The following is an 18,320-nucleotide window of genomic DNA, read 5'->3' as shown; positions in this document are numbered from 1 at the left end:
TCCTGAGAGTCTGGCTGGCAGCATTGTGTAACACATGCGATGATGTTTCTGCATGGACTTCAATATGCAGCTGAAAGTCAGGAACAGCCCGTTAGGCTTCTGTGATGGGTGAACATTTCACATGAATTATATTTTCAAAATTCTCAACAACAAAACATATATGGGAATGGGAATAATTACTGAACAGCCATAACATTACCACGGTGACATTTTTTTGCATTATTTAAAACATGTAAGTACAAGGTTATACATCAAACAAACAATAACATAGATCCCTGATTTTTTCCGATCAGTGAGGCCTTACGCAACTTTGTACAACAAAAATTACTCCAAAAAGGGCTGTGATTGATAGCCTGACTTACACAGTCACATTTATTATAACGTAGATTGCGTGAGTAGATGTGGGGGCAAGAAAAACTCACAGGCAAATGTACGGAAATGCTGTTCATATTGAACAGACTGGAACGACATGTGTGATTAGTGAGCACTTCCAAAGTTGGCACAGCACATTCGATAGCGGTAGGGTCTGCGACACACAGCACCAATGTTCCCTGCCCAGTTGTGTGGGCAGAGAATATTGATTACGCCCTAATCGGAAGCTAAGCAAATTTGAGCCTGGTTGGATGAGCGACTGTTTGAGAATATCAGGCGCTATAGGCTTGGACTGCAAGGTGGCCAGAAGATGCCCGTACACAATTGGATTCTTGAATTCTAGATTTGAAGCTTTCGTGACTGCAAGGATTCATACTCTTAGGTTGTTTTCGGTAAAGTCACGTAGGTAAAAAATAATAATAAAATAAAATGATAATAAATGAAAATAACTAAATTAAATCACGACGTTTCGGAGGCAACACAAGTCTCCGTCTTCAGGTGGGACCATCACAGCCAAATTTACTGACTTTACCGAAAAAACCTAAGAGTATGGATTCTTGAATGTTCCTGTGCAGAACAGTGAGTGTTATTCCCTCAGTTACATTGGTTTTATTTGACCAAACATGTCAATGCAGTCTTGCGACTCGCTGACACTTCCCGGGAGATATTAATGTAAGGCATAACGATAATACTATTATGACAGTACTCCTTGGTCTTAAAACGGTACATCACCAGGTGTTTTTTTTTTTGCCAAGTCAAGCAAAGTGGAGGCAGAGCCAGTTGACGGTGTCGACGGCCAGGAATTGAACCCGGGTGGCCAGGATTCCATTGTGGTGCGGTCACACACTTCAACCCTGCCACTCCCCGTCACGTGAAGTCACACGCACGACCACGTGCACAGACACGTGTTTAGACACGCACAGTCGCTGCCGACATTGCTGCGTTACACTTGAGGTTACAGAAGAGTAACAGTTAATACATCGTGCAAAACGGGTGTCCATCCAGTGAGTGTATCGCCTCCTGTAGAATTTGTATTCCACGTGCACAGCTCGGCAAACAACGGTACATCGTATCTGTCTGCCACGAGATACACGTGCCGTGTCTGGGTGGCTTCAAGATGAATATGTCGTTGTGTTTTGAATTGACGTGACTGAAGGCGGTTGAAACCTGAAACACCAAAATTAAAACCATGAAATGTTTATTATTTTAATTTCTAACCGAAAAGTTTGTCCAAGCGTACTCGGCTAAAATACAATTACATTTTATGCGGAGAGACAGATGTAAGAAGCAGACATTGTCTGCTGATCTGTTTTGTAATTAGGCTAAAGTTTCAAACACACTACTTCTATATGTATATATTTTCACAAGAAGACTTGACTGAGACTCGAGACTTGGAGGGTTCTGATCGCTATCCTGGGACAGTGTTCTGTGTTTTTTTGCTTTTCGTATTTCTTAGCAAACGTCACAAATCTCTGTAATTTCCTATAAAAGACTACACTCTTCCCAGCTATTTCCCGACAACAGAGGGATGGGCTGTAACATCCTCAATTTACACCACACGTTGCCGGCCCCACGGTAGGGTCACAAAGTCTTCACTCGTGAGCGTTCGGCGGGGAGCCAAAACCACTGCCTTGCAGAACGAATTCCATTGCAAACAAAAAACGAAACCAAAAGCCACGACCCCTTTTGCGATACCGTGTGATGCGTTTTCGAGTTGTACCGCGCGTTGTTCGACACGACGTCCGACGTTTTACTTCACGTGCTGGGAGCGTCCTCGGGAAACTGAATCCATGCCAGGATCCGAAATGAATTCTGTTCCTGAAGAAGGTCCTCCCTCCCCTGGCACGTGGAGCGAAACGTCTGACGTAATGCCGAACAACACGCAATAGTAGTACAAGCCAAACGCTCTCGGTGTATTAGAGGAATTTGAATTTTTGATTTGAGTGTTTCATTCTGTTCGCATACAACAACAAGAGTACTTTGGTTTGGGCTTATGAAGCCTGAGGCATTTTTGCTGAATTCTAAGCAGATTAGGGGCGAACGCTGTGCAAACTCGATCAGATGGCGACACTGAGTTGAGCTTGAGAAGGCATGAATGATGAATACTAAGTAAACCAGACCCGTGATAGCATCATTGATAAATTGTCTCTCTCGTGTGTGTGTGTAATATTATAACTGCATTATTATAGCATGCGAACCTGCAACTGATTGGTCGAGCAGTGCATTTGCCCTACTTGCTTTGCATCTTGCAATTACTATCGTAGATTGCATACATTTTATACGGTGATTCACTTCTTTACATTACGTACGTATTTTAGCTGGATGTAAAAATATGGGTGCAAAATATTAAGGTTTTGACAATCATGCTGAAATGACGACTGCATACAATTAAATTAGAGACGCTCATTAAAGAGAAGAAAAGCGGCCTGGATAATTGTTGTTTGGCGAGTATTTTGATCGTGTTTTGCATCATATTATATTTCCTGAATATGAAAAAACACTCATCTCGAATTCTTAGCGCAATTTTAATTAGATATTAATTTTCTATTTTAAAAAAAACATGCTGGTTACAACGTTTGGTAGAGGAAGCATTCTGCACTATAGACCTTGTGTCTTGGGTTTCATTACTGACTACATACTTCGCATGGAGATATACAGGTAGTCCCCGACTTACGATGGAGATGCGTTACGACGACCCCATCGTAAGTTGAAAATATCGTAAGTCGAAGATGGCTTAGCTTACCCAGGAGTCTTAAAGAATGGTGATAATACTGTATAAACTATATGCGTACATCCCGGCAGCGTCCCAACGTACAGTATCGTACCTCGTACGCTGCTGCGTTTGCCTGCCGCGCGAAATGTAAAATATTTTACAATTTTGTCGTATCGCTATCGCCATCGTAAGTCGGACCGTCGTAAGTCGGGGACTACATGTACACTGTAATGGTAACGTTCGTGCAAAATAATCAGGCTAATAAATAAAAAACTGCGTATTTATTTGTTTATTGTGACCATTTGTAATGTTGGGTTTCTTTGGGAAATGTTCACGCTTACCGAGAGAGGAAGAGACCCGACTTTTCTGGAGAGGGCCGGGCGGTCAGGGTTCAGGAGTGGCCAAGGAATCTTTTAATCCACTGCTTAGTTCATGTGTTATTCGACTGATGCAAAGCGTCTCTATTCCACACGTATATCTGTGCGTGCACCTCGTGTTGTGTTTACTTACATGCTGCCATTTTAACAGCAAACCATATGGCGTGTGTTTTAGCTTAATATGCGATGCTTCCGCTTATGAGAAGAAATGTTAGTTTGATTGTAATATTCTTTGGGTCTTTCGATAAAGTCACGTAGATAGGAAAATAACAAAAAATAACAAAAAACGCCGACGTTTCGATCGCAACACAAGCGTTCATCCTGATGACGACCGCTTGTGTTGCGTTCGAAATGCCGTAGTTTTTTGTATTTTTTTTTTTACCTATCTACGTATCATTACCGAAAGACCCAAAGAATATTAATTCCTGAAGTCACGAAAGCTTTAAGTCAAGATTTGATTGTAATGTTCAATGCCATTTGGTAATACGCTGCCTAATTAAAAACCTGTAAGGCATGTTTGATTAAAATCATCTCGTGCAAACATGTAGCCGACTTCAGTGGTACTTGTTGATTATTGCTGTTGGATGTTCTTGGGAAACCTTTCTGTGAGTAGTGGATTTTCCGCTTACATTTGTAATGCTTTCCCACTACTGTTGACGCACATGAGCTCTGTCTGTCCCTTCTGTCTCTCTCACACGAGATGGAGGTGGGGGCTATCCTAAAGATGATCTAATATGAACAACACTTTAGCACAATATGAAGTTACGTTGCTATGCGGGACTATGCCCTTGAGAAAACCAGCCCACAATTGAGGAAAGGGTTTCCCAAAGCGTCTGGCACACACACACACAAAGAAAAATAAACCGGCGCAGCAAATATTCGCCTTGGCGGGTGCGCGAGAACGGTGGAGGGACGCACGCAATGCCCTCGCGATGACTTGCTGTCCGTCACTCGCCATCTCGTCGTCAGGCTGGAGATGCAGCGTTAATGTCGCCACTTCAACACTCAGGAGGATCAACGCATGTTGGGGAGGGGGGGGGAACGCCACAATCCTTGCGCGCATGGCATGACCTTTCCACGTTGTTTTATTTACCTCGAGTTAGGCACAAATACGACAAGTCCCCGACTTTCGAACATTATTAGTTCCCGAGACCCGTTCGTAAGCCGAACGGTTCGTAAGTCGGAGCACGGTAATCTGTATATTTAGATGCGCACGCACACAAACAATCACCCGCAGCACGAGTCTGACTCATTACATCCCGCGGAGGATCGTTCAGCCGAACAAAATAGTGTCGCGGTTAAATTTTGCAAGTGATAGTTGGCGTTTGAAGTCAATGTAAACAACAACAGGCGCGGGCGTTCGTTAGTCGAGGACTGCCTGCGCACACTCGTGTGCAGGACCCGGCGGCGTTGCGTCGCCACCTGTTGGAGGGATTCTTTCACTGCGACGTTACCGTGAATTGTCGCGGTGTCCGCGTTATCCCTACAACGCTCGGTACCTGCGGTTTAAAACATTTTAACATTGAAATAATTATGCATTGTGTTTATTGTTGTGTCCTCGTATGCTAAGTCATATTGAAATAAAAAAAAAAAATTGGGGTCATGTAAATTAATTACGAAGAGATTTTTTTTTTTACAAAGGAGGCTGTTACTGGGGCTCTTCCGATTTACTCCCCCATTCCACATCGAGTCGAGGAATTGTCACATGTTTAGGACCCCTATTTGATTAAAGAACACATTATTTCAGTTCTGTACGGGCCAAAAGACTAAATGTAACATGATTAATATTCTTTGGGTCTTTCGGTGTGTAATAATTCATATATAATTTGCGTGAATAATAATGGATACTTGCTCGCAATATATGATTCACATACCATCTCCGTAGTAATCTATTTTAAATAATGAATTGTTGCATAGTAATGTGCCTACTTTATCTGTTCAAGTGGGTTAATGTTTAGATGCTCTTTAAAATTGTCAAATAACTTCTGCTAGCAGTACAGTATTGCCAATGGCAATTGAGTTAGAAGGCTTAAGGTGTCTTTTGCTCAGTTGACACCTCAGCCACCTGATCATGGACAAAGAGTGGTCAGATATGAGAAGAGAGAGAACTTCGCACATTGGCTGCCTGTCAATGTTGCTTGTTTAGCACTAAAGTGCATTCTCTGATTACACAAGACTCTTAAGTACAGATGATGTAAATGTCACGCTGTGTTTAGTTTGTTCGTGGAGCCAATTTTCTGTCTAAACAAGTTAATTATTGCCCAAGAGAAGCAGCTTAGTGTAACTTTATTACATTTTGCATGGGGGAAATGTTATTTTCTTAAATCGATTCATCTAGGCGCTTGACAATGATTATAAAATTGTGCATAAGATGATAGTGGTTAAAATAAAGAGTGGGGTTATTAAAAGTGGTGGTGTAGTTTTGGTGACAGGAGAACAGGTGGGAGTGGTTACGGAGGGTTTGTGGTAGTGATAGGAGTTGTGGTAGTGATAGGGGTTGTGGTATTGATAGGGCTTAGGGTAGTGATATGGGTTGTGGTAGTGATAGGGGTTGTGGTAGTGATAGGGGTTGGGGTAGTGATATGGGTTGTTGTAGTGATAGGAGTTGTGGTAGTGATAGGGGTTGTGGTAGTGATAGGGGTTTGGGTAGTGATAGGGGTTGGGGTAGTGATAGGGGTTTGGGTAGTGATAGGGGTTGGGGTAGTGATAGGGGTTGGGGTAGTGATAGGGGTTGGGGTAGTGATAGGGGCTGGGGTAGTGGTAGGGGTTGTGGTAGTGATAGGGGCTGGGGTAGTGGTAGGGGTTGTGGTAGTGATAGGGGTTTGGGTAGTGATAGGGGTGGTGATAGGGTTTGAGGTAGTGACAGGGGTGGGGTGGTGATGGGGATTGGGGTAGTGATAGGAATTGGGGTAGTGATAGGGGTTGGGGTAGTGATAGGGGCTGGGGTAGTGATAGGGGTAGTGATAGGGTTTGGGGTAGTGATAGGGGCTGGGGTAGTGATAGGGTTTGGGGTAGTGATAGGGTTGGGGTAGTGATAGGGGTTGGGGAAGTGATAGGGGTTGCGGTAGTGATAGGGTTGGGGCAGGCCTGGTTATAGCTGGGGGACGGGGCAGGCAGTAGAAGTAGGATGGGCATGGGAGAAGGGATGGGGTTTAATAGAGGAACGGAAGCAGGTTCGTAAAGATGATTGTTATGTGTTCCGTTACGCTTTACTATGCTCGTTTGTATTATGTTTGAGGCTGTGATGATGTTTTATGTCATGGCTTAATACCCATTCTTAAGTGTACGATGCATATGAATTCACACGTGTCGCGTGTCATAAGTTTCACACGACTCCCTCCAGCCACTAGAGGCCACGACATAAACCACGATGTTGACCAAGATTTGATTGTCGAATCAAACGGTGAGCACGGAAAAAGACGATGCGATGATTTGTGAAGCGGCTAATTTGGTTAGGTTCACACTAAAGGTTTTTTTTAGGTCGGATAGCATAAATATAAATGTGTCAGTAACCCGCCACCACCTGACACAGACAATTAGTAAGGTTTGCCACGTAAACAAAACCTGCCAATTAATTACTACTTCAGCCCATCGGTGTGTTGGAGAGAGAATCCACAACATTTACAATTTGAGTACTGTGACGTTTGGCTGGTAATTACATCCAGCATCATCGGGCGATTTTGGCATGAACAAAACACGTTTATTATGAATAATATCGGTCGTGAAAGCCGACGTGTCAAGCTGATTTCACACTATCGGGCAAACTGCTCGAAAAGAATGAGCAAATAAATTGTGGGTACAATGCAGAATTAATTAATCACATCTTGGGCCATGAACACGATTGCACAAACACTCGTAACAAACGCCTTGGCACATTCATCAAGAGCACTGCGTGGCCTTTAAAGGAACAACATGTCTAACAGGTGACATTTTGGACAATGGCACTTTTTCCGGTGCTATGAAGAAGGGACACTGCCTGAAACGTCACCGATAGTATATTTTTCCCCTTTCAAGGCAGTGTTTTTGACGATTATGAACATCGTACCAAAGTTAAAGCTTCCTCATGTTAGGGCAAGTGCTGTTAGCGAGCACCTATGAAAGCCGGAAAGGCACACGAGGGGGTGGGTGGCCAACACCATGCCTTTGTCTCTCCAGTGGCGATGTTTACACACCACACCAGGTACTCATTTGAGGCTGAGTCGACCCAGGGGAGGCCCAGGACCAGTTGAAATAATTCTCACTGGTGTTGGCCGTGAGTGGGTATCGAACCCGGATCGCCGGGTTCGCAGTGCAAGCGCGCTGACCGCTACACGACCGACTCTGGCCTAAGAGAACTAATATCTCCTCTTGCCTGACGTGCATTGTGCCCTTGTGTAGGACGCCAAGTTCCGAGACCAGGTGGAGGGCTTCACTGGCGTCGGAATGGAGAGCCGGACCATCACTGTGGTGCACGGCCCAGACCTCGTCAACATCTCCTTCCTCAACTTCACCTCCTTGACCGAGTCCGTGGCCAAGGTGGGCCCTCGGCCTCTCCTCGCCGTTTTACTGTTCCTCGCTCCGTCACTGACGCACTCGATTTGGGTTCGTGAAGCGTCTCTAATTGTGACCGCATCACATCGCGCTGAGCAAATTGAGGTAAACATTGCCTGTCTCCAGCAGGGGAAGAAGACGTTTTGTTTCTTTTTAATTAGCAAAGGGAATGAGGATAGAATTAAGGTGAATAATGCAATCAAATATAATTTGGATCCATATACAGCTCATGTTAAAAGTGAATAGAGAGACACCTCAGAGAGAGAGAGAGAGATACAGTCATATGGGCAGGAGAAGTAGAGGTCCTGAGCCTTGACTTAAAAAGGAGAAGGGAACTATGGACAGCTTTTTTATTTGAACCCTTGGTTGCTGGAGCATAACAAGTTCAGGAAGCAGAGTGAGGTGAGAGTGGTCAGGTGGGGGTGGGGAGGGGAGAGGGGGAGGGTGATCTTGGAATTGGTGAGAGGAATTAAGATAGCGATGCCACCCGTCTCTTCCTCACTCTTGTTCTCACACGTAAGTGTTTTCTCATCTGCGCCAGCTCACTAACTCGCCTACTCTCTAACTCAACGCCCCCCGCCAGTGCTATCTGCAACTGCTCGGTCTCTCATTTGCTCATTCGGTTATGTGTTCGCTTACCTGTTCATCCTCACTTTTGTGGTCATATTCTGTATCGCTCACGTGCACACTCACTTCCTCACTTCACTTTCCGTTCTTCAACCGTCTGGAGCCCAGCTTCACCGAAACCACCCAAGTGGAATTTAGTTTGAAATAAATATCCCAAAGTAAATAAAACAAACACACAACATCGCGTGGCACAGTGTGTGTGTGGTTTACAGTATTTACGGCGGCACTGCAGCCCGGCCGAGGCCATCGAGGGCGTTTGACGGTGATTGATTCTGATGGGAAAATACAACTTTGGCCTCAGTGTCCGTTCGAAATGTTGGATTCAGTTCTGGAAGATACAAAAAAAAAATTGCCGCCGCTGCAAAGTAGCCTGGGTCATCTCGACAGGGCACGTGAAGTTTTGCGGAGTGTCAGAGAATGCTGAGATGTTATTGATCCACGGCGAATGTTTTCCCCCTTCATTAATACCCTGCGTTTGCTCTCTTGACTGTCCCATCTCGCGTTACTGAAGGAATGGACTGATGAACTCTTCACTTTGGCTACGAACCTCCTCGCACAGAACTCATCGCGAGATAAGTTTTTGAACAAAGCGTAAGTTGCGCTTGTACAGCATTCCATGTTTTATATATTTTTTCATTAATGTGTTAATATAAATTCATTCATCTCTTTATAATGCAGACTGCTTAAGAAACAGCATGCAGACTACTCTGACAGAACTATAATTTTGCATTATAATTAAAAAAGTTTAAAGGTCAAAGGTGATTTCTTGCTCAAATGAGCATTGAGGTGGTCCTCATCTTCCGCTTACAGTCCTGAGCCAGTGGTCGGGTTGATACCACAACAACTGTTCACTTCCCACAAGGTGATACCGATTTTATTCACCCCAGAGGTGTGATGGGCTGAGTTGATCCCCAACCAGGATTTGAACTCACAACCTTTCGATTGTGAGTCACCTGGCCAGCATTTACTCCGTAAAAACAAAAATACTCGGAAATATATTGTTTCAATATGCGGTTCATTTTAATATTAAATTCTAATGCTTTCATTTGGAAAACATGACGTCTCATTATAAATTAATTGGTTATTGTGATGTTCCACCACATGTATATACAATGCAAATGTGTATATCTAATTGCTATAGGTTGTATTCTAAAAGGTAACTGCATATGGAAATATCATATCTGTCTTTATTTTAACAGGCAGTATTGTTTAGTAGTTTAATTCTAAACACTTAAAAAACACGACAGTGTTTGGGCATACCCCCTGCACACAGAAAACGTGTTCATTAATGCAAATGCATTCCTGGGTTAAGCTGTCCAACTCGTTTTCATATAAATTGACAAGCAAATGCGTGTGCCAGGCAGTGTTGCATGAGAGTTAGTGCAAGTGGAAAGTTATATAATGACATTGAAAGTAGAAAATACAAATGTTACTTGGAACAAAAAATTTAGTTAGCTGTCATGAAATAATCAACCGTCAGCATTGAATGTAATGGACATGTTAATTATGTGCATGTGTTATTCATAAACAAAAATAATTACGGAGTTAATTATACCAGGATTAGAAACTTAAAATCATAATTGGTAGCCTATTCTCAGGTTTGATGCAGCTAATTCGGCTGTGACGGTCCCACCTGATGACGGAGACTTGTGGTGCCTCCGAAACGTCGTGAATTTTATTTTGTTTTGTTTTATTTTACTTTCATTAATTTTAATGTTTTTACCTACGTGACTTTACCGAAAAAACCTGAGAATATGAATCATTGCAGTCACGAAAGCTTCAAATCTAGAATTGGTAGCCTCTTGAACCCAAACAAGAAAAATGTGTCAGTGTAAATCGGAAACAATTTAGATGTTTGGCCAGGGTGTAGTGTGGAGGAAATTCCACCCATTCCAGGTGTATCCTGATTCTAATATATATAAATATAAAAACAATGTCTCTCATGTCCCATAGTGTGGCCTTATCTGGGAGTGCCATTTTCATGAGATAAATCAACCAAACATATTTCCGCGGACTTAAAATTCCTCACTGACTATGTAAATACATCGCTTAGAAAAGTATTAAGAATGGAAACTTTCAAGTGCTTCTTTTTATCGTGTTTATCTAAAACGCAATTCCTTGATAAGTGTCACGTTTCGGCAGTCGTGTTTAAGAATGCGTGTCGACAAAATGCATACCGGATTATATAACCAGGGTCGTTCTATGCTCTGCTATTCTTAAAATGTCACGGTGACTGCCATGTAAAAGAAGGGTGAAGCGCGGCCCTGCAATTCCTTGCTCACTTCACTGTTGGTGGAAGAGCCTTTGGATCTAGAGATCCGGCTCAGAGGGTGTTTGGCCTACTCTTCCATGCGAGATTGTGAGAATACCCCACACGTCACCTTGACTGTTATGTAACCCACTCTTTTTTTCCTCCTAGAAAATATTAGCCCGATGCCATGCTTGAATGTTAGGGTAATTTCCACAGTATGTCTTGGAATATGTGCGAAGCCAAAGTAAACACAGGCAATATTTCTTCAAGGAATGCAGTGCACGGCTTAAGTGTGCCCGTGTTGGCTCCCACATAACTTGCGGCTGGCCTCTTCCCAAAAGACACACACACGGTTGCTGAAAACTTCCTCAAGGCTTGACCTTCCCCTTGGGCCTTCACGGTAGCCCCAGAGGTCCCTTTAAAAGAGATGTTCAGTACCTCGGTTGAGTATATTTATTGGTGGCACCGTATGTGTGTGCGTCTATGTGCACGCGCGCAAACTCGTTGCACGCATGTAAACCTGTGCACTCGCATATGCTCATGTGCACACCTGTGTAACTAACTCGTACAGAGATTAATATTTGTTTTCATGTTTATGTGTCCTGCCCCAACAGTCTGTTAAGGCGAAAGGGGGGATCTTGATTTGAAGCTTTCGTGACTGCAGGAATTCATACTCTTTGTTTCTTTCGGTAAAGTCACGTAGATAGAAAAAACAACTAATAAATCACGACGTTTCGATAGCAACACAAGCCATCGTCTTCAGATGATGGCTTGTGTTGCTATCGTGTTGCTATCGAAACGTGATTTATTAGTTATTTTTTCTATCTACGTGACTTTACCGAAAAAACCAAAGAGTTTCTGGGGGATCTTTGTCTTTGTGGAGTGATAGTGTTGTGTTTAGCACGCTGCATGATTTATCCAGCAACCCGAGTTTGATTCCTGCTCATGGCCAACACCGGCGACTGGCGATATATGAGCCAGTCCCCTGCCCCCTCCTCGTTTGACTCAGCCACAAACGAGAAGCTGGTGTGGTGTGTACAGATAGCCACTAGGGAGACAAAGGCGGCCAGCGGTCCTGACCACGCCACCCCCTCGTGCCGTGCCGACATAGGTTGTTCGTGTACAACACTTGCCTCAACAGTGTGTTATGGCTCTATAGGGGAGAGGATCTTTGTCATTTTGTTGTAGGGGGATGGGGAGCGGTGATGCATGTGAAGGGCTTCTACTTGGGATAACTGTAGATGGGTATTTTGGCCTTCCACACTGGGCCCCATGGTGGCGAGATGTTAACTACCTCGCCTGGTATGCAAGAGGTTATGGGTTCGATCCCAACCCTGACTCCTGTATATCTGGAGTTTGCATGTTCTCCCCGTGGTCGTGTTGATTTTTCTCCGGGTCCTCTGGTTTTTCTCTCCACATTTAGAAACATGCCTTTAGAGTATTTGGCTGGTACACATGTGCACGTTCTAAGCCACTTAGTTGAGCTATGATTTGTGGCCAGGTAACTTCTGAAAAATAGCTATATAGCTCATTGGGCCTTACCTGGTCAAATAAAAATAGTTTAATCTTAGAGATAGTGGGAGTAAACCCACACTTTACCCCGTCACACGCAAACTGCCATTTGACCAGAGCCTGGCCGTCAGGCAGAGGTCGCAAACGGGTTTTGATTCCTTACCCGTACCCGTAGCCGTACCCGTAGCCGGCCGCACCAGGGTCGCAAACGGGAACCCGGCTACCCGATACCACCTGTGCTGTCTCCGCCTCTCCGGGTAAAACAATTATCCTGAGGCCTTCAGAATGTCGAGTGAATCCCCTCTGCTGTTGAAGCAAATGGGGATGATGTTGTTGATTGTCATATTCTTGAACCAATCAGGTGTTGAGTTTGCCATGGTGGGCGTATTATTTGACACGCGGGAGCCTTCTAGCTGGCCTAGCCGCCTATGTCAGCCTTGTTCGTGTGGTGTGATCGGAGGGCCACTTAGCTAGCTGAAGTAAAACTAGCATGTAACGTAACATCATCTAAGATTTATTTAAACTTTAGTTCGTGACGTTTAGTTTTTTAGATGTAGTGCTTTAGATTTTAGATTAGTGTATTTTTTTTTCTGTGGGGAAGCCTATTGAATCCTGATTGTGTTATTTGTGTTTTACGGCATTTTTGCTTGCTTGGTGGTCGTATGAGTAAATGTGACTGGTTGTTATGAGTTTGTTCTTGTTTCTTTGGTAATGACATTGATTTGGGCTATGCGATGTCTATTTGTGATGCAGCATCCTGTCATACTGCGTAATAGTGATACATCCTTGATGGTTTCAGTCACCATGTATTCATGTCTCTGCAATTAGTGTATTGTAACTGTCATAGGTGTTGAGCCTCGTGTTAAATCACTTTATTCCACTCGACAAAGGTTACTGTCACTGTGAACGTGGAGTGGTTACGTCGACAACAGCCTCTAGCCCTCGTGTCACGGTGAGGTTATTCGAAGGAAGTTTAATTGCGGGAGGATAGCACTGAAGGCCGAGGTGTAAGATACACAGCCCACCACTGCACTTGACGATACTGCTGGGTGGGACTGGTGCATGGGGATTAGAGAAACTTGGTGTGTGTCTCATCGTATATCAATTTAATTTCCTCTGGCAGATACACAAAACTGAAACTGCAGTTGAACACTGAAGATAAACTGCCAGTCAGAAGGTGAGTGCGGCTGTATTTGCGGAGTACTTGTGACTTGTTTAAATGTATGGTAATAGGATTTGTTCTAGGCTTGGAGCAATTTACTGTTCACTACAGCTGTTTAAGCATTAAAAGGCAATTAGCGTGTTAATTATATTTTACTGTTAATGCTGATGAGGCTCATTTAGGAACGCATTGTGAAAATTCTTGCATAGTCCGAGAAGGAAGTTAATGACAACATCTGTGGCCAAAAATTGTATTTAAGCGTAAGATGGGATTTATTTAAATTGTTTTTAATTTTGTTAGCGTTTTTGTTGCAATTTGTTTTGTGCATTTATCGCCGTTACGGAACATTGCCAGACGTCTTTATCTGCCGGTCAGCAACTGAGCGCCATACTCACCCAGAGTTGGTTCACAGGCCCCGACCAGATAATGTCACTTGTTCGGTTCCGTATAAGGTGGCATAACTTAGTTGTTGTTTTATAATATCTATATACAGTGTAAGTTATAAGATACCAAAATAATTAGGCTGCCGCATGAATTCACTTCTCTCGGCCATGTAATGAAATTGGTACCGTTGAAAGTTTTGCCTCCTATTTTTGCCACCATGGGCAGCAAATTTACACTGCAGTACACAGACTACAGGTAGTCTGTTTGAAAAATATACTAGTAAAATGAACTGCAGTCCATTTCTCCATTTGAATTTAATATATATATAGCCCATTGGTCTTTTGTCCTTATAGACCGATCTTCCCCTGAAGCATTTGTTTAAGCAGGCAAAGTCTGGACCAGAGTTGGTTGACCTTCAGGGTCTAATCAGCAGTGTCAGTTTCGCCCCATATGCTGGGAGCTTCCTGAGGAACTGAATGTTTCGGAATAGCTCTGAACAGTTCACGTTCCTGAAGAAGTTCCTTGCACGTGGAGTGAAAGGTTGCAGATTACGCCGAATATCTTGAGGTTCAACTGTAAAAACACATCCTAGAGCTATGTTGCAGCGCAATCGCACAACACGCGCAGTAGCATCGTCTTCGGTGCACATACATTACGTAGTCACGACTCAGGTCCCTCCATATTTTTTCTCGGGGTGTATGGGGATCAAGTACATGTACAGCACACAATGCGGACCGTGAGGGATATTTGACCCTCCATCACCACACTGGTCACGTGCCAGTTGGTAAAGGTGGGAAGGAAAGATGTACACTGCCCCCTGCTTGCCCCAACGTGTCCTGGCAGCAGCTTTATAACACTTGTTTATGACCACCATGGTGGTCATCGATATACACTCATCATAAAGGATTTTGGGTAAGATCGCGTAAGTATAAATGTGTCGTCAGCCTCCACCACCCGACACAGTCAGTAAGGGGTTTGGCACGTAAACAACGAGCCAACTCGTGACTGCTTCAGCCCACAGGTGTGTTGGAGAGTAAATCCACAACATTTATAATTGTTAATTTATACTTTCGCGATCTAACCCAAAAACCTTCATTATTAATAATATTGGTCGCGAAAGCTGACGTGTTCAACTGATATATACACTATTTACGGTTGCCCAATGGTGCGAGATGTTAACTACCCCTCTTGGTATACAGGAGGTCGTAGATTCGATCTCGACCCTCATGCCTGTTTATTTGGAGTTGCATGTTCTCTCCGTGGTCGTCTGGATTTTTCTCCAAGTCCTCTGGTTTTTCCCTCCACCTGTAGAAACATACATTTAGAGTAATTGGCTGCTATTAATGTCCACATGACAAGCCACTTCGTTGAGCTATCATTTGTGGCCAGGTCGCTTCTGAAAAAGATCTGTATAGCTCAGTGGGCCTTTAGTGGTAAAATGAAAAGAGGTTATTCTCATTTCACATTGACCTCTTGTTTATAGCCTATCTTGGACGATTATATTGCTTCGTAGCTAGAGCATAAATTCATCCTGTGAATCAAGCAAAAGGTATGCATAATGCTCACTGCTGATGTTCAACGAGCTTGTGTTGATGATTGGTGGAATGTGAAAACATGGAATGTGACAGCCACCCCCACTCGTGTCGTGCGTGGCCTTGACTGTAGTTGACATTTAAGGTAAATCCTCTCTTCAAAACTGGAAAACACTCAATAATGTAATCCAGACATTTCTCTGTTTAATAATTGCTTAATAAAAAACATACTAAACCGTTTCCTTTGCTTCTGTTATGATTAAGTTGATTCGTAAATAGGATCTCGCATGTATTGTCTTTTGTGCTTATTTGAGCTTACCTTATTTCAGGAAACGTCCAATTTTTGAAATCCAAAAATTGAAGGACACATTTTTGATACATCGTTGGCAGTGGTGCACAAACGCAAACAGCAGACATTCAACACAGGAAAGCATACATATAATAGGCAACATTTAGGGATATTGTTCTTCATAACAGAGAGAAAGAAGGATCCTTCTTTGCTTTAAAGATGGAGCATTGGCCAAAACATCACCGTAATACTTGTACTTTTATTGCAGTGGAATTTACAAATGTGTTTTACATTTTTGGATCTGGTCGCACAAATAATGTGCGTCATGTAAAACAATTGGGTACCCAGTTGTTAAATGTGGTGAGATCCAACAATGCACCGGTGTTGCTGCTGAAGAAGTGATAAACTGGCCACGTCTTGTTTTTCCGTGCCAGCTTTTGTAATTGACTGTGCCAAGCAGAGGGGGTTTACGGCACACGTTTCAGTTATGCAATCGGACCCTAAAATTAATTATGAATCATAACGTTGGTGGCGAAAGCCGTCTGCATGTCAAACGGAGCAGCGTCTGCAGCTGAATTTATTTGTGTTTCCCTTTCTCCTCTGTGTAGCATTCTGCGCATGTTTCCCACGGACAAGAAGAAGGTGGAGATGGCTCTGATGAGCTGTGAGCTTCCTTCTGGAAGGGTAAGGCGACGTTCCCTTCACCCTTCCTGTGGCTCCGTGGTCCCCGACCCAGCAGTATGTCGAGACATCTCTCAGGGGTACACGTGGCACCTCTAGTAGTCACGTGACCTCTCTAGTAGTCACATGACCTCTCTAGTAGTCACGTGACACCTCTAGTGGTCACGTGACCTATCTAGTAGTCACGTGACCTCTCTAGTAGTCACGTGACACATCTAGTGGTCACGTGACCTCTCTAGTAGTCACGTGCCCTCTCTAGCAGTCACGTGACACCTCTAGTGGTCACGTGACCTCTCTAGTAGTCACGTGACCTCTCTAGTAGTCACGTGGCACCTCTAGTGGCCACGTGCCCTCTCTAGTAGTCACGTGACCTCTCTAGCAGTCACGTGACACCTAGTGGTCACGTGACCTCTCTAGTAGTCACGTGACGTCTCTTGGGGGTGCGCGTGGCATCTTGGGGGTATGTGAGACATCTCTGGGGGGTGCATGTGACATCGCTAGAGTTTACGGCTGTCATCTCTAGTTTTTAGCTCTCAGCTAATTGTTTTAGGTGTTAATTACTTACGAATGTAATTACAATGTAGGAATGTGTGAATTGTTTAATTAAAAAGTAAACCCGATACGCTGGTGGGGAGAGTATGAGGACAGGGGATAGACCGGTGTGCTAGACGGCGCAGTGGTTTGCACCAAAGGGTGCACACCACTGCTCTCTCTCTCTCCGTGCACACAGAGCATAATGTTCCACGTGGTTGCGAATGGGACTACGGCTGAGATTAGGAACAACTTCACGCCCGCGGGGAGAGGTGGGGGGATCATCTTCAAGAGTTGTCTGTCCGGATTTTGTGTGAATTTAATTAATTTGGCTCGTTGTTCTACTCCATTAAAAGTTTCGCTCTCGGTGTTTCCTGAGATTTATGAAGCCTATTAAGGAGTTGAAGTCACACACAAAGCACAGCAATAAAGCCTCGGCTTAACATCACGTGTTTTATTTGACTCGTAAAACATTTTTTTTACTTTTGAAATATATTAAGCCCATTTCTCTCATTTCAGCAATCGGTAGGCACTTTAGGAAACTTATGATGACATTTTTGTAAGTGTAGAATTTATAATAAATACTTCGGTTCATGAATTCGTATTCTTGGATTTTAAAACAGTTCCGCGAGGAATCAGCGCTGAGCTGACACAGCTGATTTCCTCGGTTCAGATCTGGGATTCAGCCTTTGTTGATAACACTGGATTCTCACGTTTAATGCGTTCATGGGCATAGGTCAGTCAATGGGTGTTTTTTTCCCCCCTCAATTTTGCAAACTCTAGCCTTGACAAATTTCTCTCTGAGGATTATAAGTCACTTGAGGGAATATGACGTACAGTGGTTGTGATTTTTCCTATTGTGGGCCATCCTCTAACTCGGGGTGATGCACTGCTTACTGCAAGAGTTCTGAATGGACATTTCTTCGTCATGACATGGAGCCGATAGTTAATATTATGCATCGGCTTATTTTTCATAATTGGTGCCTTATTGGTTAGATCGTGTCGACAGAATGACAATTTTTTTACTCTAATCTTCCACTGATGAAGCTAATCAAATCAGGTCGTCAGATGGGCTAATGTGCAAACGTTTATTCAACAGCTTGGATCGTTATTTTTGAAAATAAAATCCTCATAACTTTGGAATAAAAGCATGAAAAGTAAAAAAAACAATGTGGATTATAAAATATGTCAAATGATTATTTTTAGGAACAAAAATTGGCCTGCTGAATAATTTCAACACAAGCACAAACGTGTGAACGAGTAAAAACAAAAACACGTGGTGTTTTCACGTCTCATGGTGAATCTGCCACGATGAAGTTTTATATTCGTGTTTTTGTTTAAAATATCTCGTGCACAGGC

General features: G+C 43.5%; 1 protein-coding gene across 4 annotated transcripts in view; it reads left to right on the top strand.

Annotated features, from left to right (window-relative positions):
• The window catches only part of LOC144723456 (1-phosphatidylinositol 4,5-bisphosphate phosphodiesterase beta-1-like), a 144,598-nt gene that overhangs the window by 89,496 nt on the left and 36,782 nt on the right, over window positions 1-18,320 (top strand). For all 4 annotated transcript variants that reach the window (XM_078602229.1, XM_078602228.1, XM_078602227.1 and 1 more), the window contains exons 4-7: window positions 7,840-7,977; window positions 9,131-9,210; window positions 13,506-13,559; window positions 16,358-16,433. In XM_078602229.1, the coding sequence (XP_078458355.1) occupies window positions 7,840-7,977; window positions 9,131-9,210; window positions 13,506-13,559; window positions 16,358-16,433 (348 nt within the window). The remainder of the gene's footprint in view (window positions 1-7,839; window positions 7,978-9,130; window positions 9,211-13,505; window positions 13,560-16,357; window positions 16,434-18,320) is intronic.

This window comes from Lampetra planeri, chromosome 18 (assembly GCF_965212315.1).
Source record: "Lampetra planeri chromosome 18, kcLamPlan1.2.h2, whole genome shotgun sequence".
Lineage (NCBI taxonomy): Eukaryota > Metazoa > Chordata > Hyperoartia > Petromyzontiformes > Petromyzontidae > Lampetra > Lampetra planeri.
Note: the sequence above shows the minus strand (reverse complement) of the source record. Positions and strands in the feature narration are given on the sequence as shown.